The 26314-nt window shown below is 48.2% G+C and overlaps 1 protein-coding gene across 1 annotated transcript in view; it reads right to left on the bottom strand.

Annotated features, from left to right (window-relative positions):
* Positions 1-26314, bottom strand: part of TGM1 (transglutaminase 1) — a 53723-nt gene that overhangs the window by 1882 nt on the left and 25527 nt on the right. The window contains exons 4-14 of the mRNA XM_083472569.1: positions 16716-16967; positions 13723-13841; positions 11460-11567; positions 9294-9468; positions 8430-8568; positions 7429-7532; positions 6887-6975; positions 5958-6111; positions 4582-4863; positions 2335-2495; positions 863-999 (exon numbers count right to left, since the gene is read on the bottom strand). Coding sequence (XP_083328695.1) covers positions 863-999; positions 2335-2495; positions 4582-4863; positions 5958-6111; positions 6887-6975; positions 7429-7532; positions 8430-8568; positions 9294-9468; positions 11460-11567; positions 13723-13841; positions 16716-16967 — 1720 coding nt within the window. The remainder of the gene's footprint in view (positions 1-862; positions 1000-2334; positions 2496-4581; positions 4864-5957; positions 6112-6886; positions 6976-7428; positions 7533-8429; positions 8569-9293; positions 9469-11459; positions 11568-13722; positions 13842-16715; positions 16968-26314) is intronic.

Genomic DNA, 26314 nt, shown 5'->3' with positions numbered 1-26314 from the left:
AACCAGAGCACATGGAAACGCCATTTACCTTCCCGCCACAGCGGTACCTATTTATCTACTTGCACTGGTGTGCTTTCGAACTACTAGGTTGGCAGGAGCTGGGACAGAGCAACGGGCGCTCACCCCATCGTGGGGATTCTAACCGCTGACCTTCTGATCAGCAAGCCCAAGCGGCTCAGTGGTTTAACCCACAGTGCCACCAACGTTCTGGTCCAGTGCCAGGGCTCGAGGAGTCCAATCCACCAATTCTGAGAATGCGAGAACCTAATTGCATGTTCTTACTAGAAACATTGTGCCTTAACTTTGGTCAACTCTTCACTAATTTGGTTTAAGGTTCCACCCCAAAGCCTCTGTCATAAGCAACTCCTGAATTAAGGACAAAATGAAAACTAGGGAGCTATCTGGCAACCCAGACAGATGGGTAGGGTATAAATATTAACAGTGCTCCCCCCAAAAAAATGTTTAGGGGTACTCTCATTTTCCTACTCATATTGAAGTACTGCCCTTCAATGAGGCTGAATTTAGATTCACAAAATGTTTAGAGGTATGCGTACCCCTGTGTCCCCCCCAGGAAAAAAGCACTGAATATTACAATAATCATTTATTATTGTTGTTATTATTTTGATCTGTAGATTGACTCAAATTTGGGGAGTTTTTCATTTGCCCTTTCCCTCCTTTCAGCTCTGGTTTGTTGAGTGTTTAAAATGGCATCTGTATTACGCGGATGTGAATTTTGCTGAACGCTTTCATATAGCACCTGGTAATCTTCCGACGAAGGGAAGATGGTTATTGTTTCAGATGCACAACGCCCTTAAATGGCAGCCCTGTCCCAAAGAATCCTGGGAAAGGTAGGTTTACTCACCCCACTGTCATTGTATTTGGGGTGGAGAGCCCCGAGCCCTCCATATGGAAGATGGCCCCGGTCAGCGTCACCGGAAGTGGGTTCTTGAAGACAATCTGGACTTGGGTTTCTTGTCCAACAATAGCTGGGCCCAGCAACTGTTGTCGGAGCGAGAGAAAGGAGAGAACAGAGAAAGCATTTTCAAGGGTGGGTAGTTCCAGATTTACGTATAAGCTAAACAAGCTATCGTTTAGGGCCCCACTCTCTTGGGGGCCCCCCCCAAAAATTTAAAAAACAACAACTGGATGTACATTTCCAAAATATAAGATAAAAAACAAATAAAACCTACATACAGCAACAGTGTTTTGTGTTGTGCAGGCTCCTATGATGTAAGGCCTGCTAGCCTGCTCCCTAAAATATCACTGGTTTGCTCATTTCTATATATAGGGTGCCTACATTCTGCACCGACTGGTTGCATGGCAACATGGGCAAATGGTTTGAGATACCTGTGAGGTCCATAAATAACCATATAGCATATTTTCTTTTATTCTTATAGACAACATTTTCAATGTATGATTCTTCCATTCCACCCCCCACAGCTTTGACCACCCATCTGCCCCATTGTCTCCTTTTCTCTTTGAATTTGTCTTCTTGATCTTCCCTTTCTACTAACGTTTTATAAATTTCACTGGTTTCCCCTTCTATAAGGGGTACCTCGGTTTACGAACTGAATTCCAGAGGTCCGTTCTTAAACTGAAACCTTTTCTTAAACCGAGGCGAGCTTTCCCTAATGAGGCCTCCCACCGTCAGTGCCCTTCCACTGTTTGGATTCTGTTTGTAGACCAAGGTAAAGTTCTCAAACCGGAACACTACTTCTGGTTTTGCGGAGTTCGTAAACCGAATAGTTCTTAAACAGGGCTGTTTGTAAACGGAGGTACCACTGTATTTTCATCTTTATCTCCCCTTTTTATAATCATCCCACCCAAAAAAATTGTATATTCTTTGCAGTTCTTGTTTTGTTTTTTTAACATGACTAAAATGCTCGTTAAAGATCCATTCGAGTCAACTGGGGTGTTGAAAACTGCCTGGGATCCACTGGTGTTCCTGTGGTCCCAGAACCCCACTACAAACACCTGGTTTTCTAGGCATAGTCCCCTGGGTGTGGGACGTCATCCCTGTGGCCCCCCCAGGCTTCTTTATCTGGCTCTCAAAATCCTCTTCTGGACACTCCTGCTTGCTAGTTCTGCTCCATGCCTCAAATCTGTCCTCAAACCCCTCAAATTCCCTTTGGCTTGTCTACACGGAGGACAGCGAGGTAATTACACGCAAAGGCAATGTTTACATCCATGGCTCCACCCACTTTGGTCTCTGGCCCCGCCCACCATGGCAACTGGCCCTCCAAAGGCTGCCCAGAAGAGAAAGTGGCCCTCAAGCCCCCCCACCCCAAAGAGTTCCCCCACCCCTGACTCTAAACCACAGCCCCTGCGCCATACCGTCAGAGTGAGGTCCGGCGTCCGCAAACGGAAGGTATGCTCCTTCGCGATCACCTGGCCGGTTTCGGCCACTTTCCCCGAGATGCTCAGCTTCATGGCTCCCTGGTCAACCAGGTGGGGCTTGTACTCCGCGTAGGAGACCACCATGGGAACAGCCTGGCCTGGAAGGGAAAGGCAGGGGAAGGGTTACGCAAACTGGGACCGAAAATCATGACAAGCTCCACGGCACAACCTGTGGCTCTACGCAGCTCAGGGCCAGGTTCCCCGAGAGACGGACCACTTTAGTATTTATTTACTTTATCCCTTAAACACTCAGTCGATTGCCACAGTCTGTGGAAGAGTCAAGTTCCAAAGATCGCTGAAACCCGCTCTGCTGTAACCCTGAGTGTCTGGAGGCAGTTGGAGGATGGATGGCGGCTAACAGATTGAGGTTGAATCCTGACAGGACAGAAGTACTGTTTTTGGGGGGACAGGAGGTGGGTGGGTGTGGGGGATTCTCTGGTTCTGAATGGGGTAACTGTGCCCCTGATGGACCAGGTGCGCAGCCTGGGAGTCATTTTGGACTCAGCGCTGTCCATGGAGGCACAGGTTAAATTCGTGTCCAGGGCAGCTGTCTACCAGCTCCATCTGGTACGCAGGATGAGACCCTTCCTGCCCGCAGACTGTCTCACCAGAGTGGTGCATGCTCTAGTTATCTCCCGCTTGGACTACTGCAATGCGCTCTACGTGGGGCTAACTTTGAAGGTGACCCGGAAACTGCAACTAATCCAGAATGCGGCAGCTAGACTGGGGACTGGGAGTGGCTGCCGAGACCACATAACACCGGTCCTGAAAGACCTACATTGACCCCCAGTACTCAGAGCAGGGCTTTTAGCATAGAATATCCGTACAGTATTCTGCAAATCATAAAACTTCTTTTGAAGTTTTACTTCAAAAGTGCACTTTACTTCAGTGCACTACACTGAAATGTTTAAATGTTTCTTTCGTTGTTCTCGACGCTTCCTGCCACAGCTGCCATCCTCTCCTTCAAGAACCACTGACTTAGAGAGAACACACCACGTGCCGTGGATTTTCTCCACGGCGCCCCCGGCTCCACCCATTTTGCCACGTCTAGCGGCTATTCCTCTGCCACGGGGAGGCCCCTTGCAATGGGGTTGTCTGATATAACGCAGTGGGCCCAAGCAGATATGAACACGTGGCCGGGTGATTTAAGGTGACCAAGAGCCAGTGTGGCGTAGCAGTTCGAGTTTTGGACCAGGACCTGGGAGAGAGCCGGGTTCGAATCCCCATTCAGCCATGAAGCTCAGGACCACAATACCTCAAGGCCACGTCTTTCCATTTGAACCCACCCGGGGATCTGAGATCATCTTCCGAGGCCCTCCTTCATGTGCCTCCTCCTTGAGCGGTCTGGAGGGTGGCAACATGAGAATAGGGCCTTTTCTGTGGTGGCTCCCTGTCTGTGGAATGCCCTTCCCAGGGAAGTTCGCCTGGTGCCTTATTATACATCTTTAGGTGCCAGGCAAAAGCGTTCCTTTTTGACCGGGCCTTTGGTTGACCTGATGGACATCGACCTATACCCTTTTAAAACGTGGCTCTTTTTGAGGGGGTGCTACTGGGTTATTGTGGGTGGCGCTGTGGGTTAAACCACAGAGCCTAGGACTTGCCGATCAGAAGGTCGGCGGTTCGAATCCCCGCGACGGGGTGAGCTCCCGTTGCTTGGTCCCTGCTCCTGCCAGCAGTCAAAGTGCAAGTAGATAACTAGGTACCGCTCTGGCGGGAAGGTAAACGGCGTTTCCATGCGCTGCTCTGGTTCGCCAGAAGCGGCTTAGTCATGCTGGCCACATGAGCTGCACACCGGCTCCCTCGACCAATAAAGCCAGATGAGCGCCGCAACCCCAGAGTCGGCCACGACTGGACCTAATGGTCAGGGGTCCCTTTACCTTTACCTTACTGGGTTATTGTTCTTATTTTGATTTTATATATTGTGCTCTTTTCTGTGAAGCGCCATGAGACCTCCGGGTATAGGGGCAGCATATAAATTCAGTAAATAAATAATAATGATGATGATGATGATGATGATGATGATGAAGTTCCCTTGGTGACCCTTGGGCCAACCTCTTAGCCTGGCCTACCTCGCAGGCATGTCGTGAGGGTGAAAAGGAGGAGAAGCCTGCCCACCACTCTGAGATCCTTGGAAGAAGGTGGTATACAAATTTGAAAAAACAACAAATAAATAGGGTGTCGTACTTCCGCTGGCCGGCACCTGGACCTCCCTCTTCTCCTGCTTGAAGTTGCTGCCCGTTACGCCAGTGTAATACATGACGGCCACGAAGAGGTTGAGGGAGACGCTGCGAGGCATGGAGCTGCGGTTCTTCAGGATGACCCTCAGGGAGATGTCTTGGCCCGTGTAGGCCTCCTGGGTGTCCACCGTCACGGAGATGTCGTCGCCCCACTCCTTGTTGGTGTAGATGTGGGCCTTGGTGCCGTGCTTGGCGGCCGTTTCGACCGCTTTGCGCTCCGCTTCAGAGCCTGGGAGAGGAAAAGAGGGAGAAGGATGGAGAGAGATGCTCAGAGGCTGCTGCTTCTGCAGCCAAGGAGCCAGGTGAAGATCCCAGGTGAAAAGATGGTTTCATTCCAAACTGCCTGGAATGGAGCTTTTTATTTACCCCCCCCCCCCCATAATTTTAATCAAATTTTCCGTTTTACATTTTCAAATATTCATTCAAGCAACCTTAAAATACCAACGGCTTCCCTTTTTCTCTTTCCACGGTTCATTTTGCAGTCACAAATCCCTGCATATTTTATTCCAAAATCGTTCCTTTTTAACCAGGTTGATCTGATTTACATCCTATGCCCTTTTAAAATGTGGTGTTTTTTTGTGAGAGGGGGGGTTATTGGGTTCTTGTTTTTATTTTTATTAGGTATTTTATTAGGGTTGTTTTTTTTAACCAATCTGCGGGAGGCAGTGGAAGACAGGAGTGCCTGGCGTGCTCTGGTTCATGGGGTCACGAAGAGTCGGACACGACTAAACAACAACAATCTTGATTTTATTCCCATCAGATGTCAAAGAAATAAAGAACTATCTGACTTTTAGAAGACATCTGAAGGCAGCCCTGTTCAGGGAAGTTTTTATTGTTTGATGTTTTATCGTGTTTTCAATATTCTATTGGGAGCCTCCCAGAGTGGCTGGGGAAACCCCAGGCAGATTGGCAGAGTATAAATAAATTATTATTAATTATTATTATTATTATTATTATTATTATTATTATTATTATTATTATTATTATTATAGTGGTACCTCGGGTTGCATACGCTTCAGGTTACAGACTCCGCTAACCCAGAAATAGTACCTCGAGTTAAGAACTTTGCTTCAGGATGAGAACAGAAATTGTTCTCCGGCGACGCGGCAGCAGCAGGAGGCCCCATTAGCTAAAGTGGTGCTTCAGGTTAAGAATAGTTTCAGGTTAAGAACGGACCTCTGGAACGAATTAAGTACTTAACCCGAGGTACCACTGTGTTGTTGTTGTTGTTGTTGTTGTTATTGCTATTTATTATTATTAATTTATGTGTGTCCTGCCTCAGGAATCCCAGCTATCTGCCCCCTTGTCCACACAGCACATTACCTTCAGGATGTTTGTAAATGTCGGTGACATCGTGGCGCTGATTTGAGCCCACTGCCTTGGTACTGATTAAGTGACCGATTGCTTTCTCCTCCACGTAGACGATCTTGAAGCTGCCATCAGACTGGCGCTGCCAATACACCTTGTCGCTGTTCACCTGCAGAGAGAGAGAGAGAGAGAAAGTGGGTTAGAGAAAACCATCAGCAGGCCCGCCGCCGTAAAAACCACACCTGTGTTTGCCCATGGTTCTGTTTGGGGGTAGAGGGGCATCTCTCTGCCCCTTGTCATTTCACATAATTGTAGATTTGGAAGGGACCACGAGGGCCATCTTGTTCAACCCCCTGCAATGGAGGAATCTTTTGCCCAACGTGGGGCTCAAACTGCTGACCCTGAGGGTCACAGCCTCATGCTCTACCAACTGAGCTAAACTTGTCCAAAACCTGAACCTTGCTTAATGAACCAGGCAGAGGGCCTGAATGTTGAAACCATTGCAAGAAGCAAAGCTACAGGGAACCAGGCAGAGGGCCTTCTCGGTGGTGGCGCCCGCCCTGTGGAACGCCCTCCCACCAGATGTCAAAGAGATAAACAACTACCTGACATTTGGAAGACATCTGAAAGCAGCCCTGTTTAGGGAAGTTTTTAATGTGTGACATTTTAATGTATTTTAAATATTTGTTGGAAGCCGCCCCAAGTGGCTGGGGAAACCCAGCCAGATGGGCAGGGTACAAATAATAAATTATTATTATTATTATTATTATTATTATTATTATTATTATTATTATTATTACTGTATTAGTGATAGAATTGACGTCTGCATTCCTGGGGAGCTCTCCCTGGTGCTGAAGGATCCAGCCTTAATCAGAGATGCGGTGACATGACCAGGGGATCTCTCAGTAGCATTCGCACATGCGAAATCATTCAGAAACAAGTACCTCAGCAAAGCAGAAGGAGGCATCGTATTTCATGTAGACCAGCCCGTTCTTGATGGCCTCTACGGAGCAGGGACCGCAGCAGAAAATGCCTGTTGAGGAAAGCAGGGAAGAGATGAGACGGAGTGCCGTGCCAAACTCCCCGTCCCCTTTCCAGAACAGACAATGGCTTCCAGCGTTAATCTGCGGAACTCCTTGCAGCACGATTTGAACTGGCGTCCATACCATGGCAGGTGTTGCTTAAAAATGAAACCACGAAGCAAATTGTTCTCCCTACCAGGTGATTCTTCCTCAGTACTCAAACTCAGGAGTTTCCCTCAGTGATTCAAGCACCTTTTATGGGGCCAAGCAGAGTCTGATTGGCTCACAAAGTCACCTGACCCCTACTGGCCGGATGGCTGCAGTACCGGCCTCCAGCCACCTGCAGCGCTGGTGTGCCAGTTCAGTAAAGCATGCCAGTTGGGGCTGATGGGAGTTGGAGTCCAAAACAGCTGGAGGACATCAGAGTCTTTTTGTGTGTGTGCAGGAATCCTTCCTTGACTCACCGCTGCTGGATTCCTGGGGCGTCGCATCGACAACCTGCCACCCGTCAAACCCTGAAGGCAAATCGGGACGTTTCATCCAGCAGTCGTTCCAGACATGGAAATTCCTGCATCCGGACAGGGGAGAAAAAAAGAATTAAAATGGGGTACTTGGAAGTGGAAAGAAGCAGAAGTCCCAGCAAAGGAAGAATGGAGACAAAAACTTACGGAATATGCAGAAATGGCGAAACTTATCAGAAGAATAAGAAATCAAGATAAGAAACTTTTTTTCCAATAAAAGAATGGAAATGGTTTATTGAATGTTTATAGATAAATTGCAAACAGATAAAAAACATGGGCAGGGTTATTGTAATAACCTGCAGTTATTACATAAGAGTATATATTTAAAGTAGATAATTAAATGAGCAAATTAAATGAATTTGGATAGGCAGAAGAGATTATAAAATAAGTTTAAAGAACCACAGAAAGTGGGGAAATGTTTGATTGTAAAACTAATGAAATGTGTAAACTTGAAAAGTGTACCGTACTTTTCCATGTATAAGACACCCCCATGTATAAGTCGCCCCTAATTTGGGGGACTCAAATTTAAGAAAATTGGGGGAGATGGCTCAGAGTTGTTGAGCTTTTCGGGGTGAGGATTGCCAAGAGTTGTTGAGCTTTTTCGGGGGGGGGGGGGATTGCACAGGGCTGTTGAGCTTTTTTTTAGGGGGGATTGCCGAAAATCGCCAATCAACACCAGGCCTTGACGCAGCAGCCAATAACACGCCCAATAGCCGCTGACAGCCGCGGCAGTAACCAATCAAATGCCCGCCCTATACACTCTCCATGTCTAAGACGAACACCACTTTTTAAAGAAAAAAACCTAGTCTTATACACAGAAAACTATGGTAAATAAAAAGTTTCTCTTTAAAAAAGCGGGGTACTTGGGTGGCGGCTGTCCTGGGTTCGCCCTTCCTCCTGAACGCAGGAACCCAAGATGGAGGCGGCAGGGTCGCCATACTTACCAAACAGAGTCGGCGTTGAGGTTCTCCAGCGGCTTCATGTTCTCGTCAAAGTATATGTCCATAGTGAGGCTGACGTCTGTATCGTGCGCCGAGTTGTAGTTGGTGACGGTCCGTGTTGGAATGCCCAGGCACCGGAGGACTGGAGGGACAAGGAGGAGGAATGGGAAGAGATAATAATAATAATAATAATAATAATAATAATAATAACAACAACAACTTTTATTTATTTCCCTCCCTCCCCAGCCAAAGTCGGGCTCAGGGTGGCTAATGTCAGATACATAACATTGATATAAAATCAAACAATAATTAAATTACCCCCTAAAAACATGTAAAAATCAAATTTAAAGTCTAATTAGATGGCTTTCCACAGGGTTAGGGTTGGGAACAGTAAGTGCTCCACTGAATTGAAATTTCAGCCTTCGCGACATAGGAAAACGGCCAGGTAAGCAGACATTTTCGTGGAGGGTCAAGATATGAAGTGATATGCATGAAATTTCATATATAGCTATATAATCCCTAGTGTAGTAAGATAAGACCTTTGGAGCAGGCATTTTTTTTAAAAAGTTCTTTATGAACTCCCCCCTCCATGATGGCAAGCAGGGTGAACCGCCCCCCGCCCCCCCTTCCTATGCCTCTTGGAGATGACAATGGAGAGTTAAAAACATGGAGGGAGGGTGAAGGAATGACGACAACAGATTTCCCATCCTTATAAACAACTGAGGATGTGATGTTGGTCGGCCCCTTTGAGGACCAGGGTGCTGGACCACATGGACCCGATCCTGCAAGGCCCTCCTTCTGTCCATGCCCTTCCCCTCCCTTCCCCAGAGCCCACTCTCGTCCCGTCTCCTCGCAGACGGCAGCTACCTGTAGTCACGACTCCGGCAAACACCCAACACTGCCCGTAGAGAACTGGGTAGCCCGTCTTGTGGTACTTCAGTAAGATATCCCGGCTGCCCACCCAGGCCGAAGGGTTGGTGCCGCGCGAGTAATCGCCTGTCCAGTTCCCGACCAGCACGCCGTTGTCGTCCAGCGAGTTCACCTGAGAGAGAGAGAGAGAGAGAAAGAGAGAGAGAGGTGGGGAGAATCAGTACGGTTAGCAAGTGCCGTGTCAGCCACAGAGGGACACAAGGTTTCGTTGCTTCGCCTTTAGTAGAATCTTAGAATTGTCGGGTCAGAAGGGACCCAGGGGGTTCTCTAGTCCAACCCTCTGCAATGCGGGAATCTTAGCTCACGGTTCCCTGTACAGATTCCAGCTTAGTTTGCAAGTAGTACGCTAGTTTTATGGCGGCACTTCTAATGGTCCATTTCTACAATGAGAGAGGTGTGCTAAGATTAAGAAGTTCACCGGTGCTTAATCCACGTGGTGGTGCCGCAGAAATATGGATCCGAAGTGTGTAGGCAATAGGAATACTATTACTAGATATACTCAGTCCAGTATATCTGAAGGAGCGTCTCCACCCCCATCGTTCTGCCCGGACACTGAGGTCCAGCTCCGAGGGCCTTCTGGCGGTTCCCTCCCTGCGAGAAGTGAGGATACAGGGAACCAGGCAGAGGGCCTTCTCGGTGGTGGCACCCACCCTGTGGAACGCCCTCCCACCAGATGTCAAAGAGAACAACAACTACCAGACTTTTACAAGACATCTGAAGGCAGCCCTGTTTAGGGAAGCTTTTGATATTTGAATCATTACTGTATTTTAATATTTTGTTGGAAGCCGCCTAGAGTGGCTGTGGAAGCTCCATTTATTACTTATACCCCACCCATCTGGCTGGGTATCCCCAGACACTCTGGGAGTCTCCCAACAAAATATTAAAAACACGATAAAACATCAAACATTAAAAACTTCCCTGTCCAGGGCTGCCTTCAGATGTCTTCCTTTCCCCCCTTTTATAAATGTACAGTGGTACCTCAGTTTACGAACTTAATCCATTCCAGAAGTCCGTTCTTAAACTGAAACCATTCTTAAACTGAGGCGCGCTTTCCCTAATGAGGCCTCCCGCCGTCGGTGCCCTTCCACCGTTCAGCTTCCGTTCTTAGACCGAGGTAAAGTTTGCAAACCGGGACACTACCTCTGGTTTTGCGGAGTCTGTAAACGGAATAGTTCATAAACTGGGTACCACTGTAGAATCAAACATTAAAAACTTCCCTGAACTGAAACTTTCCCTAAAAGTCCGATAGTTGCTTATTTCCTTCACATCTGAAGGGAGGGTGTTCCACAGGGCGGGTGCCACTACCGAGAAGGCCCTCTGCCTGGTTCCCTGTAACCTGACTTCTTGCAGCAAGGAAACTGCCAGAAGACCCTCAGAGCTGGACCTCAGTGTCTGGGCTGAACGATGGGAGTGGAGACGCTCCTTTGGGTATACTGGCCAAAGGCAGGAAGCATATTAGGGATCCCAAAATAGAAATCTACCAGGGAGCCTGCGGTGTCATAGTGGTTAGACTTAGACCTGGGAGACTTGAGTTCGAATCCCCACCCAACCATGAAGCTCACAGGGTGAACTTGTTCCTGTCTCTCAGGCTAACCTCCCTCGCAGGATTGTTGTAGGAATAAAATGACGAGATGTGGAGAACTCCCCTTTAGTTCAGAGGTCGGCAAACTTTTTCAACGGGGCTGATCCACTGTCCCTCAGACCTTGTGGGGGGGTGGACTATATTTTTTTGGGGGAAATGAACGAATTCCTATGCCCCACAAATAACCCAGAGATGCATTTTAAATAAAAGGACACATACTACTCATGTAAAAACATGCAGATTCCCAGACCGTCTGCAAGCCGGATTGAGAAGGCGATTGGGCCGGATCCGGCCCCCGGGCCTTAGTTTGCCTACCCATGCTCTAGCTCCATGGAGATGAAGGTATGATATGAATGCAATAAACAAACAGACTTTCTCCATGCAGAAAGGCAGGTGCTACAAGCTTTCTGAATAGATGGGTACAAGTTGAAGACAGAAAGTCAGAAGATGTTTTTTTTAAAAAAGGAAATGCGTAAGCAAGTTTTGTCAGGCAAGAAGCCGAAACCGTCCTAAGGGCTCACCATGGCAGAGACGACCCGCGAAACCATGATGGGGTCTCCACGACTCGCGTGCGGCATCCCACGCCGGTCCAGGACGTAGAGGCAGGCATCTAAGATACCCTGGTCAAACTGTGGGGGGGGGAGAGGAGAAGGGGGCACCATCAAAGATCTCTCACACGCACACACCAAACTACTCTGGGTACCTAAAGGCACCGTCAAGAGCTCCCGCAGAAGCAAAACTGCAAAGCACCACGATGCAAGCAACAGCGCCTCCTGCTGGCAGAAAACCAGAATAACCACACAAGGCGCTTCAGTGCTGCTCTGTTATTTTCGAAAGACGTCAGAGGGACCTTCGGTTCTCCTCCAGAAGGCCTGTAATAGGCCATCGTCCTGATTTGCTTGCCCAGAGCTAACATGGGGGTTAGATTTTATCTGGCCTTTATTGAGCGTTTGTTCTGATTTGCTTAAAGGTAAAGGGACCCCTGACCGTTAGGTCCAGTCGTGGCCGACTCTGGGGTTGCAGTGCTCATCTCGCTTTACTGGCCGAGGGAGCCGGCGTACAGCTTCCGGGTCATGTGGCCAGCAGGACTAAGCCGCTTCTGGCGAACCAGAGCAGCGCACGGAAACCCCGTTTACCTTCCCGCTGGAGCGGTACCTATTTATCTACTTGCACTCTGACGTGTTTTTGAACTGCTAGGTTGGCAGGAGCAGGGACCGAGCAACGGGAGCTCACTCCGTTGCGGGGATTCGAACCGCCAACCTTCTGATCGGCAAGCCCTAGGCTCTGTGGTTTAACCCACACAGGGAGGTTATATGAGCATTTATCCTTCACACCTCCCAATTTGCTTGTGGAGCATTTATCCATATTTCCTTTCATTTCATGCTTCTCAGGGTGTATCCCCAACACATTCATAACTGAAAAATGTCAGTTTTTTTCATACTTTTAAATTAAATTTTTTAATTTTTATATAAAAAAAAATAGTTGGCACTGCTAAACACTCCGAATGGGTGTCTGACAGTCTGGGGTGTAATGTGCAAATGATTCTAAAGAGGAAGAAAATTCATAGAATCATAGAGTTGAAAGGGACCCCCAACGGTCATCTAGTCCAACCCCCTGCAAGGCAGGAATCTCAACTAAATTATCCCTGACAGATGGCCATCCAACCTCTGCTTAAAAACCTCCAAGGAAGGAAAACCCACAACTTTAGTCAGAATCCCGTTTTTGGTGACTTGAACCCATTGGGATGGGTCCTACCAAACACTCTTGCTCCATCTTCTGTGTAACAGTCCTTGAGATATTTGAAGATGGCAATCGTATCTCTTCTCAGTTTCATCCCTTCTCTGAGCACACCCAAGTCCCTCATCCATTCCCCATAAGCCTTGGTTTCCAGACCCTCGATCATCTCCTCTGCAAATGTCCCACCTTGTCAACATCCCTTTTAAACTGTGGCGCTCAGAACTGGACACAGGACTGACCTAGTCACAAGACAGCAATATTATCACTTCCCTTGACCTGGGTGCTATGCTTCTGCTGATGCAGCCTAGAATAGCATTAGCCTTTTTTGCTGCTGCATCACAGTGTTGGCTCACGATCAGTTTGTGGTCCACCAAGACCCCTGGATCCTTTTCACATGGCCAAGCCAGGTGTCCCCCATCTTCTATTTGACGTTTCTTCCTGCCTAAGTGCAGAACCCGAGATTTGTCCCCAGTGAAATCCATTGTGTTAGTTTGGGCCCAGTTCTCCACTCTGTTAAGGTCGCCTTGAATCGCGATTCGAGAGTTTTTAAGGAGGTTTAGGAGAAGTCATGGAAGCCAGAAGCAGGTTCGATGAACCTGTGGCCCCTCTCACCTTGTACAGGGGTACTGGTAGTGGCGGGCAGCCTCATCTCTGAGGGCTGATGTAAACAATACTGAGCACCGTGAGACCTTAGACCACTTTGCATCCTAAAGGGTAAAGGTAAAGGGGACCCCTGACCATTAGGTCCAGTTGTGACCGACTCTGGGGTTGCGGCGCTCATCTCGCTTTATTGGCTTCCGGGTCATGTGGCCAGCATGACTAAGCCGCTTCTGGCGAACCAGAGCAGTGCACGGAAGCGCCGTTTACCTTCCCGCCGGAGCAATACCTATTTATCTACTTGCACTTCATGCTTTCGAACTGCTAGGTTGGCAGGAGCAGGGACTGAGCAACGGGAGCTCACCCCGTCGCAGGGATTCGAACTGCCGACCTTCTGACTGGCAAGTCCTAGGCTCAGTGGTTTAACCCATAGCGCCACCCGCGTCCTACCTGGGCGTAATTCCACGTGCGTTCCCCAATCTGGGTTTCGGTCCCATAGTAGATCCTCCCCGATTCGTTCAGCACATACTCGTCCAGCCAACCGGTCTTGTCCAGGTAAACAGGATCCTCTGAATGGGGAAAAATGGAAGAGGGGAAGTTTAGGGCAAATTCAGGAGCTTCAAAATTACAGGTCTTTTAAAGGAGGACAGAGACCACCAAACGTGAGTGGAAAAATCACCAACGGGAGGAGGATATTTTGACTCCCTATCATCTTAATTGTGTTTTCTTGTTGATTTTTTAAATTATCTTTTCTATCCGATTTTTCAAATACAAATTTGTAACAAAACCAAATACATTTCCATAGATAGAGAATCTCACGACTCCCTCCCCCCATCCCCTCTCCAGGCGTCTTAATGTCAATGTTTTCAACTGTATATCATAATCTATATTTTATATCCAGTGCTTTTTTATTTAAAAGCATGTTGAGGGGGTACTCTCATTTTTGACTCAAGAAAATCACCATTTTATACTTCAAATTGGGAAAAATAAATACAGTAAATGGACAAAAGTACAAAAGTTCACAAAATGTTTAGGGGTATACATACCCCTGTGTCCCCCCAGAAAAAAGCACTGTTTATATCTATCCATATTGTCCATCGTATTTATTACGTTACAAGTGTGATTAAAATCCTGGTAATGTTTTCATCTGCTTAGCGATCCCCTAAATAAATTATGAATCTTTCCCATTCTTTCTTAAAGTTTTTGTCCTTCCGATCAGCTTCGCCATTTCAGCGTAATCCATCAGTTTAGTTTGCCATTCCTCTTTGGTAGCGACTCTTCTTTCTGTCTCTGGGCTAGTAGCATCCGAGCGGGTCTTGTTGATGGTTTTTAAGTTATATTGCTTTTATGCTTTTATATGACATATGTCACTCTTTTTTTTGGGTGGGTGGGTGTGTTTTGCAATCATTTTTTCAGCGGGAAGGAAAATGGGTGCTCTATGTATGCTCAGAGGCACTTTTTGCTTGGGGTTTTCCAAACCCAGCTCTGCCTCCGAGTGCAATGGAGTTCTCATGAGCTCAACTTAACCTCCCCGACTCTTCCCTTTTGTGGGAAAGGGGAGCTGACCGCCGCTGAAGAGCGCCTGATATTCTGGAACACGTCCCAGGGGCATGCGCAGAGTGCCTTTTGTTATTTTTCATCCCTTATCCTGACACTCCCTGAATGTTCTGCTCGGCTGGCCTTTGTATAAGTCTACAATGCGGAGCCAAGAGATTTATTTTCTTTGGTGCTTAATTCAACATATTCCATTGGAGATAAAAGGTTTCCTTTCTCCACCCCTCCCACCCGCAGATCATTCCCATTTTTCGTGCAAGGTGTGTGCGTGGGACAGAGATAAGACCGTTTCCCCGTGATTCTTGGCATCCGGACAAGCTTTTGCTGGCCAGACCCTTCCAGCAGCGAGGAGGCTAGGAAAAACGAGACCCTCCCGTAAAATTGGGGAAAGACTCTGGCCTGAAATGTGGGATGTGATCCATGGGAGTCAGTCAAGTACAACATTCCTTGAAATGCTAGAGAAGACATGCGAGGGAATGTTTGCTCCAGCCAGTCGAAACTTCCTGTTCCTCCTGGCTGGAACATCCTTCCCTTTGCATGTGATAGAAGGTGGGCGTGGCCTAACCTGTCCAGGTAACCAAAGAACGAGTCACTCAGCACACCTCCCCCTTTTTTTTTTTACAGTGGTACCTCAGGTTACATACGCTTCAGGTTACAGACTCCGCAAACCCAGAAATAGTACCTCGGGTTAAGAACTTTGCTTCAGGATAAGAACAGAAATCGGGCTCTGGCGGCACGGCAGCAGCAGGAGGCCCCATTAGCTAAAGTGGTGCTTCAGGTTAAGAACAGTTTCAGGTTAAGAACGGACCTCCGGAACGAATTAAGTACTTAACCCGAGGTACCACTGTTCTTCTTTCTGCGTTTGACAAGCTTCTAGCTAGGACTGCTCTGCTAGCTCTCACATAGCAGAAGCACTGGGGTTATTCCCCGAAATGGGGTAAATCTGCATGCACATATTGGTAACTAAGTGCCTTCAGGAATCCAACTGTGAACTGATGTAAGTAAACTTCTTTTGTTGACTTTGAATATGTTTATCTGCTCAGATAAAGACACTGATATTCGGAATGAGTTTACACAGCATATATTAGCTCATATGTGTGTTGGGACAGTAAGGCAATAATATACACATCTGTATATTATTATATTGGGACGCAGGTGGCGCTGTGGGTTAAAGCACTGAGCCTCTTGGGCTTGCTGATCAGAAGGTCGGGGGTTCAAATCCCCGCGACGGGGTGAGCTCCCGTTGCTCGGTCCCTGCTCCTGCCAACCTAGCAGTTCGAAAGCACGTCAAAGTGCAAGTAGATAAAGAGGTATCGCTCCGGCGGGAAGGTAAACGGCGTTTCTGTGCGCCGCTCTGGTTCGCCAGAATCGGCTTAGTCATGCTGGCCACATGACCTGGAAGCTGTACGCCGGCTCCCTCGGCCAATAAAGCGAGATGAGTGCCGCAACCCCAGAGTCTGTCACGACTGGACCTAAGGGTCAGGGGTCCCTTTACCTTTACCTTATACTAATATATGGTAATGTGACAGTGTTTTCTCTCCCCCCCCCATTCTCTCTCACTCTTCTCTTTCTTTCTTTTCCTCACTCTATCTATTCATAAATGAAATTCTTCTAATAAATTGATGCTGCTGACCCCAATGGCTATTTTCTGCCTCCCCTGTCAGAGACAGCACACACTTCCAATTACTGGCTATTAGAAACCGCTGCAGCTTCATAGAATCATAGAGATGGAAGAGAACCCAAAGGTCATCTAGCTCAACCCCCTGCGATGCAGGAATCTTTGACTCAACATGAGTCTCGAACCCACAACCCTAAGATTAGGAGCCTCGTGCTCTACTGACACATGCACATAAAGAGGGAGAGAGAGAAAAGAAAGCCGGCCAACTTACGTTTGCACCAGGGATTGAAGAGGATGTAAATATCGTAGCGGGGGTCAAAGGGCATCTGGTATTCGCCCGCCTTGGTCCGCGTCTTGACCCCAAACTGGTACTTTCCGATCACGGCGTTGGGCGAGGTGTTGACCCGCAGGGATATGGTGTTTGTGCCTGTGTCGGTCACCTCTGCTGACCAGAGCCCTCCGTCCATGGCCTTGCCCACTGGAACCAGAATGTACGTCCCCTTTGAGGTCTGTGGTGATGGACCTGCGGGGGGAGAGAAAGAGAGAGAGATTAGCGGGGGGGAAACAAAGGCAAGACCGTTTGGCCGAGCGATCCACCTCCTGCTTCCTGCGTCCGCCAACTACAGCGGTACCTTGGTTCTCAAACTTAATCCGTTCCGGAAGTCCGTTCCAAAACCAAAGCGTTCCAAAACCAAGGCGCGCTTTCCCACAGAAAATAATGCAAAATGGATTCATCCGTTCCAGACTTTTAAAACAACCCCTAAAACAGCAATTTCACATGAATTTCACTATGTAATGAGACCGTTGATCCATAAAATGAAAGCAATAAACAATGTACTGCAGTCACACAACCAATACATCAGTAGCTGAACTGGGTTGCACACAGTCACAAGAGCAAAACAAAAAAGCCACAAAAAGGCAAAATAAAAAGCAAAAACAGACAGACCTCAGCCTAACACCCAAAACGGAAGCGTGGCACTCAAATCGGAAGTGTAACGCTCAAAACGGAGCACGTTCGGCTTCCGAAAAACGATGCGTAAGGGGTACCTTTTATCATATGTGGTGGACGTGTAAGGTAAGAAAAGCTTTCTGGGAAAGGATATATAATGAAATAAAAAAAATGTTTAAAATAACCTTTGTTTAAAAACCAGAAGCTTTCTTATTAGGAATTGTAGGTAGCAACATACCAAAAGATCAGAAAAGACTTTATTTATGGGACAACAGCCGTTCGGATGTTACTAGCCTAGAGATGGAAAGACGAAAGAGTCTCTACCAGAGAGGAATGGCAAACTAAGCTGATGGACTATGCAAAAATGGCAAATCTGACTGGAAAACTCAGGAACCAAAAGGAAAAAAACTTTAAAAAAGAATGGGGAAAATTTGTAAGTTATTTAGGAGGCGACTGCAAGCAGATGGAAACATTAGCAGGATTCTAATCTCACTTGCAATGTAACAAAGATAATATGGATTGATATCAAATTATGGAATAATTTGCAGTTGTAAATGTTGATAATAAGACCCACGGAAGGGGTGGGGAATCTGGAGATTAAGAGAAATCTCTATATATGGATATGCATTTGGATTGTTATAATTTTGTATTTGTAAACTCAAATAAAAATGATTCCCCAATATGTGTAAAGAGGGCACTGGATGCCCTGGGTGGGAGGGAGTTCCACAGCTCAGGGGCCACCACAGAGAAGGCCCTGCCACCCGCCATTCCCAGAATCTCTGAGGGCGAAGGAACAGCCAGGATTGAACAAGCACGTTCTTCCCTGAGACCTCCGGGTATAGGGCGGTATATAAATTCAATTAATAATAATAATAAAATAATTTTACTGGTTTGTTTTTTTAATTGTAGCTCTTCAGCAGCTACCCCCTGCCCCCTAAAAGGCTCCAGGAAGACGGGCTTACAGTTCTTGCACCTCAGGTTTGCAATGTAAAAGATACGACACTAAAGGAAAAGGGAAGGAGGAGGGAGGAGGAAAGAAGCAAACTCAGGCACTGGTTCGATATCAAGGGAGAAACTTGACCTCCAGTGCGGAGGGCAGAAACCTCAGAGCAGTGCTGCCCCGCCCCATTAGCAAGCCGGGACGTCCCGCCGCAAACTGTCCAGATCATTGCCTTTCAGCCCTGGCAGCTGCCCTCCTCCGCTGAGCTGCCTTCTCAGGTTTCAAACCCAGGACCCGCTTGCCTTACCTACAGGAATGTGCCTCGCCCTGGGTTTGGCAGACGCCCCACTGAGCCTGGCAGGGCTGCCGCCCCACAGAGAGGGAGGGGCAAACGCCAGCCTCTCGCTTCTCTCATCTCAAATTCAGCTTGCGAGTTCTGAGTCCTCAGTGCGAATTTCTCCCAACGTATGTCCAATGTGCAACTCGGCCCAAGACACCCCTTTTTTGTGCAATGCCCTTTCGTATGCACCGCTGGGCTGCCAGTCTCCTTGCCAGATTCTATTAACAAGCAGCCCGTATGGCCAGCTGTAAAATAATTTCTTGCCACACGCTGCCTTTGCTAATACTTCTTGCCAAAGTGCAACTTATAGCAAGCGCCGTCTCGTCGATAAGCAACCCAGGCAATTTATTTTATTACTTTTAAGGCAGGATTTCTAAGGCACAGCAGTTCATCTTTGAATAACTTGCTTTGGGCAGGAATCCACCAGGTGCAGCCTGTTTCGAAGCTTCCACGGACAGATTTCTGCCTGCCACCCAATTCTTTAGAGCGCAAGAGCTCTGCCCAGGAGGGAAAGGTGGCAACCGCGCACGTATCTGAATGCAGAAATTTTCTGCTCTGTTCATGCTCAGAAGTACCCTGAACCTCAAGGGCATGAGAAACACACATCTCTCCGCACACAGCCAGAACTCAGAGTCTTCTTTTTTTTTGGCTGGGTCACAGACCATTTCTCCACAAAAAAACACAGGCCTGGCTGCTTTTCTCGCTCGATTTCCTTTGTTTGTTGATATTAGGATTTCAGGAACTGCTGGCTTTATCAAGCAAGGCCTGGAAGCAGCCAAGGAGGTGGCTGTTTTCACCTCAGGTAGCCTGAAAAGCATAAACAAAATGTGCTCCACCTCTGCAGCCTTGGTGGGCCTGTGATTTGAGAGGTATTGACCCATCACCGCCTCAGAAAGATGTATTTCAGCCGACCGCAGAAGCGGGAACAGATAACCAAAAAAGAACACAGCTGCGGTGTAAACAGAGGACATTGCCAAATGACCCTCCCAGAGGCCAGCGAGGCTGCTCCTCTGCCTTTCACAAATATTCGCCCACCAGAAAAAACGGATCAGAGTTGCTCACGAGAGGCACAGGAACAAGGCGTGCCGAGAAAGTTGGCCACTCTCGTGAGGGTTCCCCCCGCCCCCCAGGATCCTGAGGGCCACATTTCTTTCTGTTTTTGTTTTTTTATATATAAATATTTATTAAAGTTTTCACAGTATTACATAATGAAAAAGAAAAAATACAAAATACAAAATAAAAAAACAGTTAAAAATAATTCCATTTCTTTCTGAGCAAGACCTTCCGGGGGCCACAAACTGGTGGTGGGAAGGGCCAGAGGCGAAAATGGGCAGAGCGACGAACGAAAAGCTTGGGGACTGAGAGCCAATGGGCTATGCAGAAATGGCAAAGTCGGTAGCATTATTAAGAGATGAAAAGGAGCTTTTAACAGAAGAATGGGGGGCTTTTTGGGAAAGCACTGCAAACAAACAAAACTGCAGGCAGGATTCAAGATAGGAGCAGCAGGAGAAAAATGATAGAAGTATTTGTATCAGAGGGGTTTTTGTAACTGAGTTTGATATATAGTACAGTCACGAGTGCCCAGGAGGTGTAGTGGTTAGAGCAGGCATGTCCAAAGTCCGCTTCGGGGGCCTAATCCAGCCCACCAGTCGGTTTAATCCGGCCCCTGTGGTAGTTTATTTCCTGGGGTAAAATGCTAAAAAACCCTCAACAACTTAATCCTAAAGAAATTTCAACAACTGCAATCTTAAAAAAAGTTTAACAACTTTGGACGGCCCTCACGGCCCTTCACTTCATCAAATCTGGCCCTCTTTGAAAAAAAGTTTGGACGCCACTGGGTTAGAGTGTCAGACCACGGCCTGGAGGGCCTGAGTTCGAGTCCCCACTCGGCAACGAAGCCCACTAGGTGTTACCTTGGGCCCAGTCCCTGCCCGTCTCTCCACCTAGCCTACCCATAGCTGCCAACGTTTTCCTTTTTTAAAGGGAAATTCCCTTATTCCAAATAGGATTCCTCGCAAGGAAAGGGAAAAGTGGACAGCTAAGAGCTCACCTCGTGGGGTTGTTGTGTGAGGAGGGAGAGAACCAGACGTCGCACTTTGAGCTTCCCGGAGGAAAACACGGGATTATTATCCGAAAATAATATTTGGTTGGTGGGCTCTGGCAGTGAGGAGAAGAGCACACAGCACCTGTTGAACTGCGGCACGTATGCCGACAAAGCTTGCTTCGGCTCTTGTGCAAAAGAACCAGATCAGAGAGATAAGCGCGCTCACTCCCTGCTCTGAGTAGACCCACACCCAGCAGCTGGGCCGAGGTGGCTCCTCGCATCCTTTGGAGGGAAATCGGGAACAGGTTGTGTCCCAAACCTCTTCATGTTCTCTCCCAGCCTCCAGCAAGCAGGTTGGGGCAGGAAAAAGCCAAACCTGTTTTTAAGTGGGGCGCGGCACCTCCATATCGACTCCTTTCTCCTCCCTCCTACACCTAGAGAGCTTGCAGCTGGCGAGAGGTCCCATCGCTGTGTCACCCGCGTCTCCCCTTCTCCTCCCTGGCTGTGGGTGCGCCACGACTCTCCTTCCCACCCTGTGGCGCAAGCCTCGTGCCTTTAAGCAGCCGTGCGGCGGGCAGAAATCCACCAGGCGGTGTTTCTTCTCCTGGGACTGTTAGAAGAATCTGCACCTGGTGGATTTCCGCCTGCGGCTAAACCGTAGGTGGAAACACATTCGTTTTAAAGGTTTCCAGGGGGCAGCCGGCGGGGAACAACAGAGGAGGACAGGGGTGCGCAAAATGGTGCCCCCGTTCTGGAGGAGAGCCTTCCGCAAACTGGTGCCGGCTGGCATTGATGGGAGTTGCACAACATCAAGAGGGCAGAGTTGTGATGAAGGCCTATGAAACCCGACCGATAGGGCATTCCAGGACAGGAAAAGACTCAAAGTATAATTAACATCTTTCCTTTAATGTGCTCGCCAGAAGACTTGGCAAGAGGATCTTTCCAAGAAGATCTTTCTCATCTACGAGATTACACCCAATAGGTGTATCCCTAAGGGGTCCCCCCCCCCCGGAGGAGTTGTCTGGCCCTAGCCCCCATCTGGGCGTCGGACGGAAGCAATTCCTCATGGATCCCTTTAGCAGAATAGCCTTAACCAGGGAGGGCGAGGCAGACGCTCTGATTATCGCCTGCTTGGACTACTGCAATGAGCTCTACATGGGGACCCGGAAATTATAGAATCATAGAATCCTAGAGTTGGAAGAGACCACAAGGGCCATCGAGTCCAACCCCCTGCCAAGCAGGAAACACCATCAGAGCACTCCTGACATATGGTTGTCAAGCCTCTGCTTAAAGACCTCCAAAGTAGGAGACTCCACCACACTCCTTGGCAGCAAATTCCACTGTCCAACAGCTCTTACTGTCAGGAAGTTCTTCCTAATGCTTAGGTGGAATCTTCTTTCTTGTAGTTTGGATCCATTGCTCCGTGTCCGCTTCTCTGGAGCAGCAGAAAACAACCTTTCTCCCTCCTCTATGTGACATCCTTTTATATATTTGAACATGCCTATCATATCACCCCTTAACCTCCTCTTCTCCAGGCTAAACATGCCCAGCTCCCTTAGCCGTTCCTCATAAGGCATCGTTTCCAGGCCTTTGACCATTTTGGTTGCCCTCCTCTGGACACGTTCCAGTTTGTCAGTGTCCTTCTTGAATTGTGGTGCCCAGAAATTACAACTAATCCAGAATGCGGCAGCCAGACTGGTGACTGGGTGTGGCTGCCGAGACCATATACCACCAGTCCTGAAAGACCTACATTGGCTCCCAGTACAGTGGTACCTCAGGTTAAGTACTTAATTCGTTCCGGAGGTCCGTTCTTAACCCGAAACTGTTCTTAACCTGAAGCACCACTTTAGCTAGTGGGGCCTCCCGCTGCCACCGTGTGATTTCTCTTCTCATCCTGAAGTAAAGTTATTAGCCCGAGGTAATATTTCTGGGTTAGCGGAGTCTGTAACCTGCAGCGTATATAACAGGTACCACTGTACATTTCCGAGCACAATTCAAAGTGATGCTGCTGACCTGGAAAGCCCTAAACAGCCTCAAAGGCCCAGTATACCTGGAGGAGCGTCTCCACCCCATCGTTCTGCCTGAGGTCCAGAACCGAGGGTCTTCTGGCGGTTCCCTTCCTGCGAGAAGTGAGGTTACAGGGAACCAGGCAGAGGGCCTTCTCAGTGGTGGCACCTGCCCTCTGGAACGCCCTCCCATTAGATGTCTAGGAAATAAGCAACTATCTGAGTTTTAGAAGACATCTGAAGGCAGCCCTGTTTAGGGAAGTTTTTAACAATTGATGTTTTATCGTGTTTTTAATCTTTTTAAGAGTGAGGGCACAAGGAGAAGGGGATGACAGAGGACGAGATGGTTGGACAGTGTTCTCGAAGCTACCAACATGAGTTTGACCAAAGTGAGGGAGGCAGTGGAAGACAGGAGTGCCTGGTGTGCTCTGGTCCATGGGGTCACGAAGAGTCGGACACGACTAAACGACTAAACAACAACAATCTTTTGTTGGAAGCCACACAGAGTGTCTGGGGAAACCCAGCCAGGTGGATGGGATGTAAATAATAAATTATCATTACAGTGGTACCTCGGGTTACAGACGCTTCAGGTTTCAGACTCCGCTAACCCAGAAATAGTACCTCGGGTTAAGAACTTTGCTTCAGGATGAGAACAGAAATCGCGCGGCGGCAGCGGGAGACACCATTAGCTAAAGTGGTACCTCAGGTTAAGCACAGTTTCAGGTTAAGAACGGACCTCTGGAATGAATTAAGTTCTTAACCAGAGGTACCACCATATCATTATCATTATCATTATCATTATCATTATCATTATCATTATCTAACCTCCCCTCCAACCATGATGAAAGATGGCTGCTATCATTAATCCTGCTGTGGAGACTCCATGGAGAGCTGCAGTCTACCTGCTTGGGCCCAGAGCAGGAGAGAGCCAGTGCCTGCACACATCCCCTTGCTCCTAGCAGGCCTTCCTGGAGGGATGTGGTGGACACACTACGAAAGGCACAACGACGGATAGACCTTTCAGTCCAGCAGGCCACATCCTCTTGACGCACGAAGCCTGCCAGTGATCGGGGTGGGGCAACCCGTTTGCCAGCAACACCGCCAAGGAGATCTGAGTTGGCGAACGCCTGGCAGGTTTCTGATACCATCAGTGGCTGCTGTGGTCCCATTTTAGGCCTCTTGAATGAGAGGCTCTGGAATTTGGGGACCCCCCCCCCTCCAACAGCTTGGAAGCTCCCTTTAATTCCAGATGTGCAAAACAGCTGGATGAAAAGCAGCTCTGGAGTGCCTCTAGATTCTCAGCAGTTTGCAGGACGGATCCAAGCACATACTGTACTGGGAACGTTGGGCTTGCGCAAGTCATTATCATTTCCTAATTATGAACTACCTCTTTCCCGACGCCAACGCATCTTCCCAGACTTTCATTCAGACAAGGGATGTTCACAACAACATGGATTCTCAATCCACTCCCAACACAACTTAATGTATGAATGAACCAATAATAATAATAATAATAATAATAATAATATTTAGTTATACCCCGCTCTCCCAACCCAAAACCGGGCTCAGAGCGGCTAACATCAAATGTATTAACATAAAATCAGGCAATCAATTAAAATACATCCCAAAATACTCCTGCTTTTATGGCCAGAAACCAAGTTTGAAGCGTGCATGGAGGACTGCTCAATTGCCAGACAAAGGGTGCTCCCAGACTGTCACTATTTTGGGGCTCCATCACGCACCGCCGGTGGCGCAACGAACCCGCTCCCCTGCTAAATGGGGTGCTTTTTTTCGTAATAAGGAAAACGAGGCAGAAAGTGTGACACTGACGCCTTCAAACCTCAAACCTCCTCACAAATGAATCGGGGTGGAAGGATGCTTCCATAAATGACAAACGTCATCTCCTCTCCCTGCAAGCAAATCAGATTGAACGGTCAAGGAAATGGGCTGTCCGGAAGCAGCCTCAAAAAAGGGTTGGTAAGGATCTGCGTGATTAGCCAGGCAGAGAATAAAGGATTCTGCTGAGTCTCGTTTCCTCCAGCCAAATAATTATGTGGGCACCAAATTGGGCCGTTTGGGCAGGAGCAGCCGTTCCCATCAATTGTCCTTGCAGCATCGGGCAGTTTTGTGGTTTCCCTTTGATGTTGATGGTCCCTGGGACCAATGCCCTCAATTATCTTATTAAACGCATCCTGCCCAATGCTTGAGTTCTTCAAAAAGAGCACACCGCCTTCTGATCTGTCGACCGCCCTCCATCGCCAACACCAATTCCTAGGAGCAAATGAAGCCGTCAAATATCATCAGCTCAGCTCAATCTATTCTACCAGTAACTGGGACCCTCCGGGGTCTTTGGGGTGAGAAGTCTCTCCAGCAGTGAGAGAACTCTGTATTTGCTCAGAGGTCCCTTTCATCACCTCCCTCTTCCTGCCTTCCAGGCTGCAGGGGTGACACCATAAACTAAATCTCTGATCTACCTGCAAAACAGGGCCGCTCCGTGTTTCACCATCAAAGGAAGGGACAGAGGAATCCTTCCTCGTGCAGTGAGAACCCCAGGCCCATCTAATTCAGAGATGCCTGCAGTGACTGGCAGCACCACACTGGGGTTTCAGGCAAGGCCCACCTGGAAATGCCTAGGATTGAATCTGGGACTGTCGGCATGCAAAGTACAAGCTCCCCCACTGATCCAAAAGCCAACCATCTCTCCAATCCAGAGGCAGGCAATGCAATGCCTTTCAGGTCTTGCCAGCCTGCAACTCACATTGTTGTTGTTTAGTCCTTTAGTCTTGTCCGACTCTTCGTGACCCCCTGGACCAGCGCAGGCCAGGCACTCCTGTCTTCCACTGCCTCCCGCAGTTTGGTCAGACTCATGTTTGTAGCCTTGAGAACACTGTTCCACCATCTCGTCCTCCGTCGTCCCCTTCTCCTTGGGCCCTCCATCTTTCCCAACATCAGGGTCTTTTCCAGGGAGTCTTCTCTTCTCATGAGGTGGCCAAAGTCTTGGAGCCTCAGCTTCAGGATCTGTCCTTCCAGTGAGAACTCAGGGCTGATTTCCTTCAGAATGGAGAGGTTTTATCTTCTTGCAGTCCATGGGACTCTCAAGAGTCTCCTCCAGCACCAGAATTCAAAAGCATCAATTCTTCAGCGATCAGCCTTCTTTATGGTCCAGCTCTCACTTCCATACATCACTACTGGGAAAACCGTAGCTTTAACTATATGGACTTTTGTTGGCAAGGTGATGTCTCTGCTTTTTAAGATGCTGTCTAGGTTTGTCACTGCTTTTCTCCCAAGAAGCAGGCGTCTTTTAATTTCATGACTGCTGTCACCATCTGCAGTGATCATGGAGCCCGAGAAAGTAAAATCTCTCACTGCCTCCATTTCTTCCCCTTCTATTTGCCAGGAGGTGATGGGACCAGCAACTCACATTACCTCCAAGCAATGGCCGAGGGAATCACAGAGCTGGAAGAGACCCCTAGAGTAATCTAGTCCATCCCCTGCAACGCAGGAATCTCAGCTAAAGCATCCATAACAGATTCCGCTTAAAAATCTCCAAGGAAGGAGAATTCACCACCCCCCGAGGAAGTCCATTCCCCC

Source organism: Podarcis liolepis (assembly GCF_965112155.1).
Source record: "Podarcis liolepis genome assembly, chromosome: 13".
Classification (NCBI taxonomy): domain Eukaryota; kingdom Metazoa; phylum Chordata; class Lepidosauria; order Squamata; family Lacertidae; genus Podarcis; species Podarcis liolepis.
Note: the sequence above shows the minus strand (reverse complement) of the source record. Positions and strands in the feature narration are given on the sequence as shown.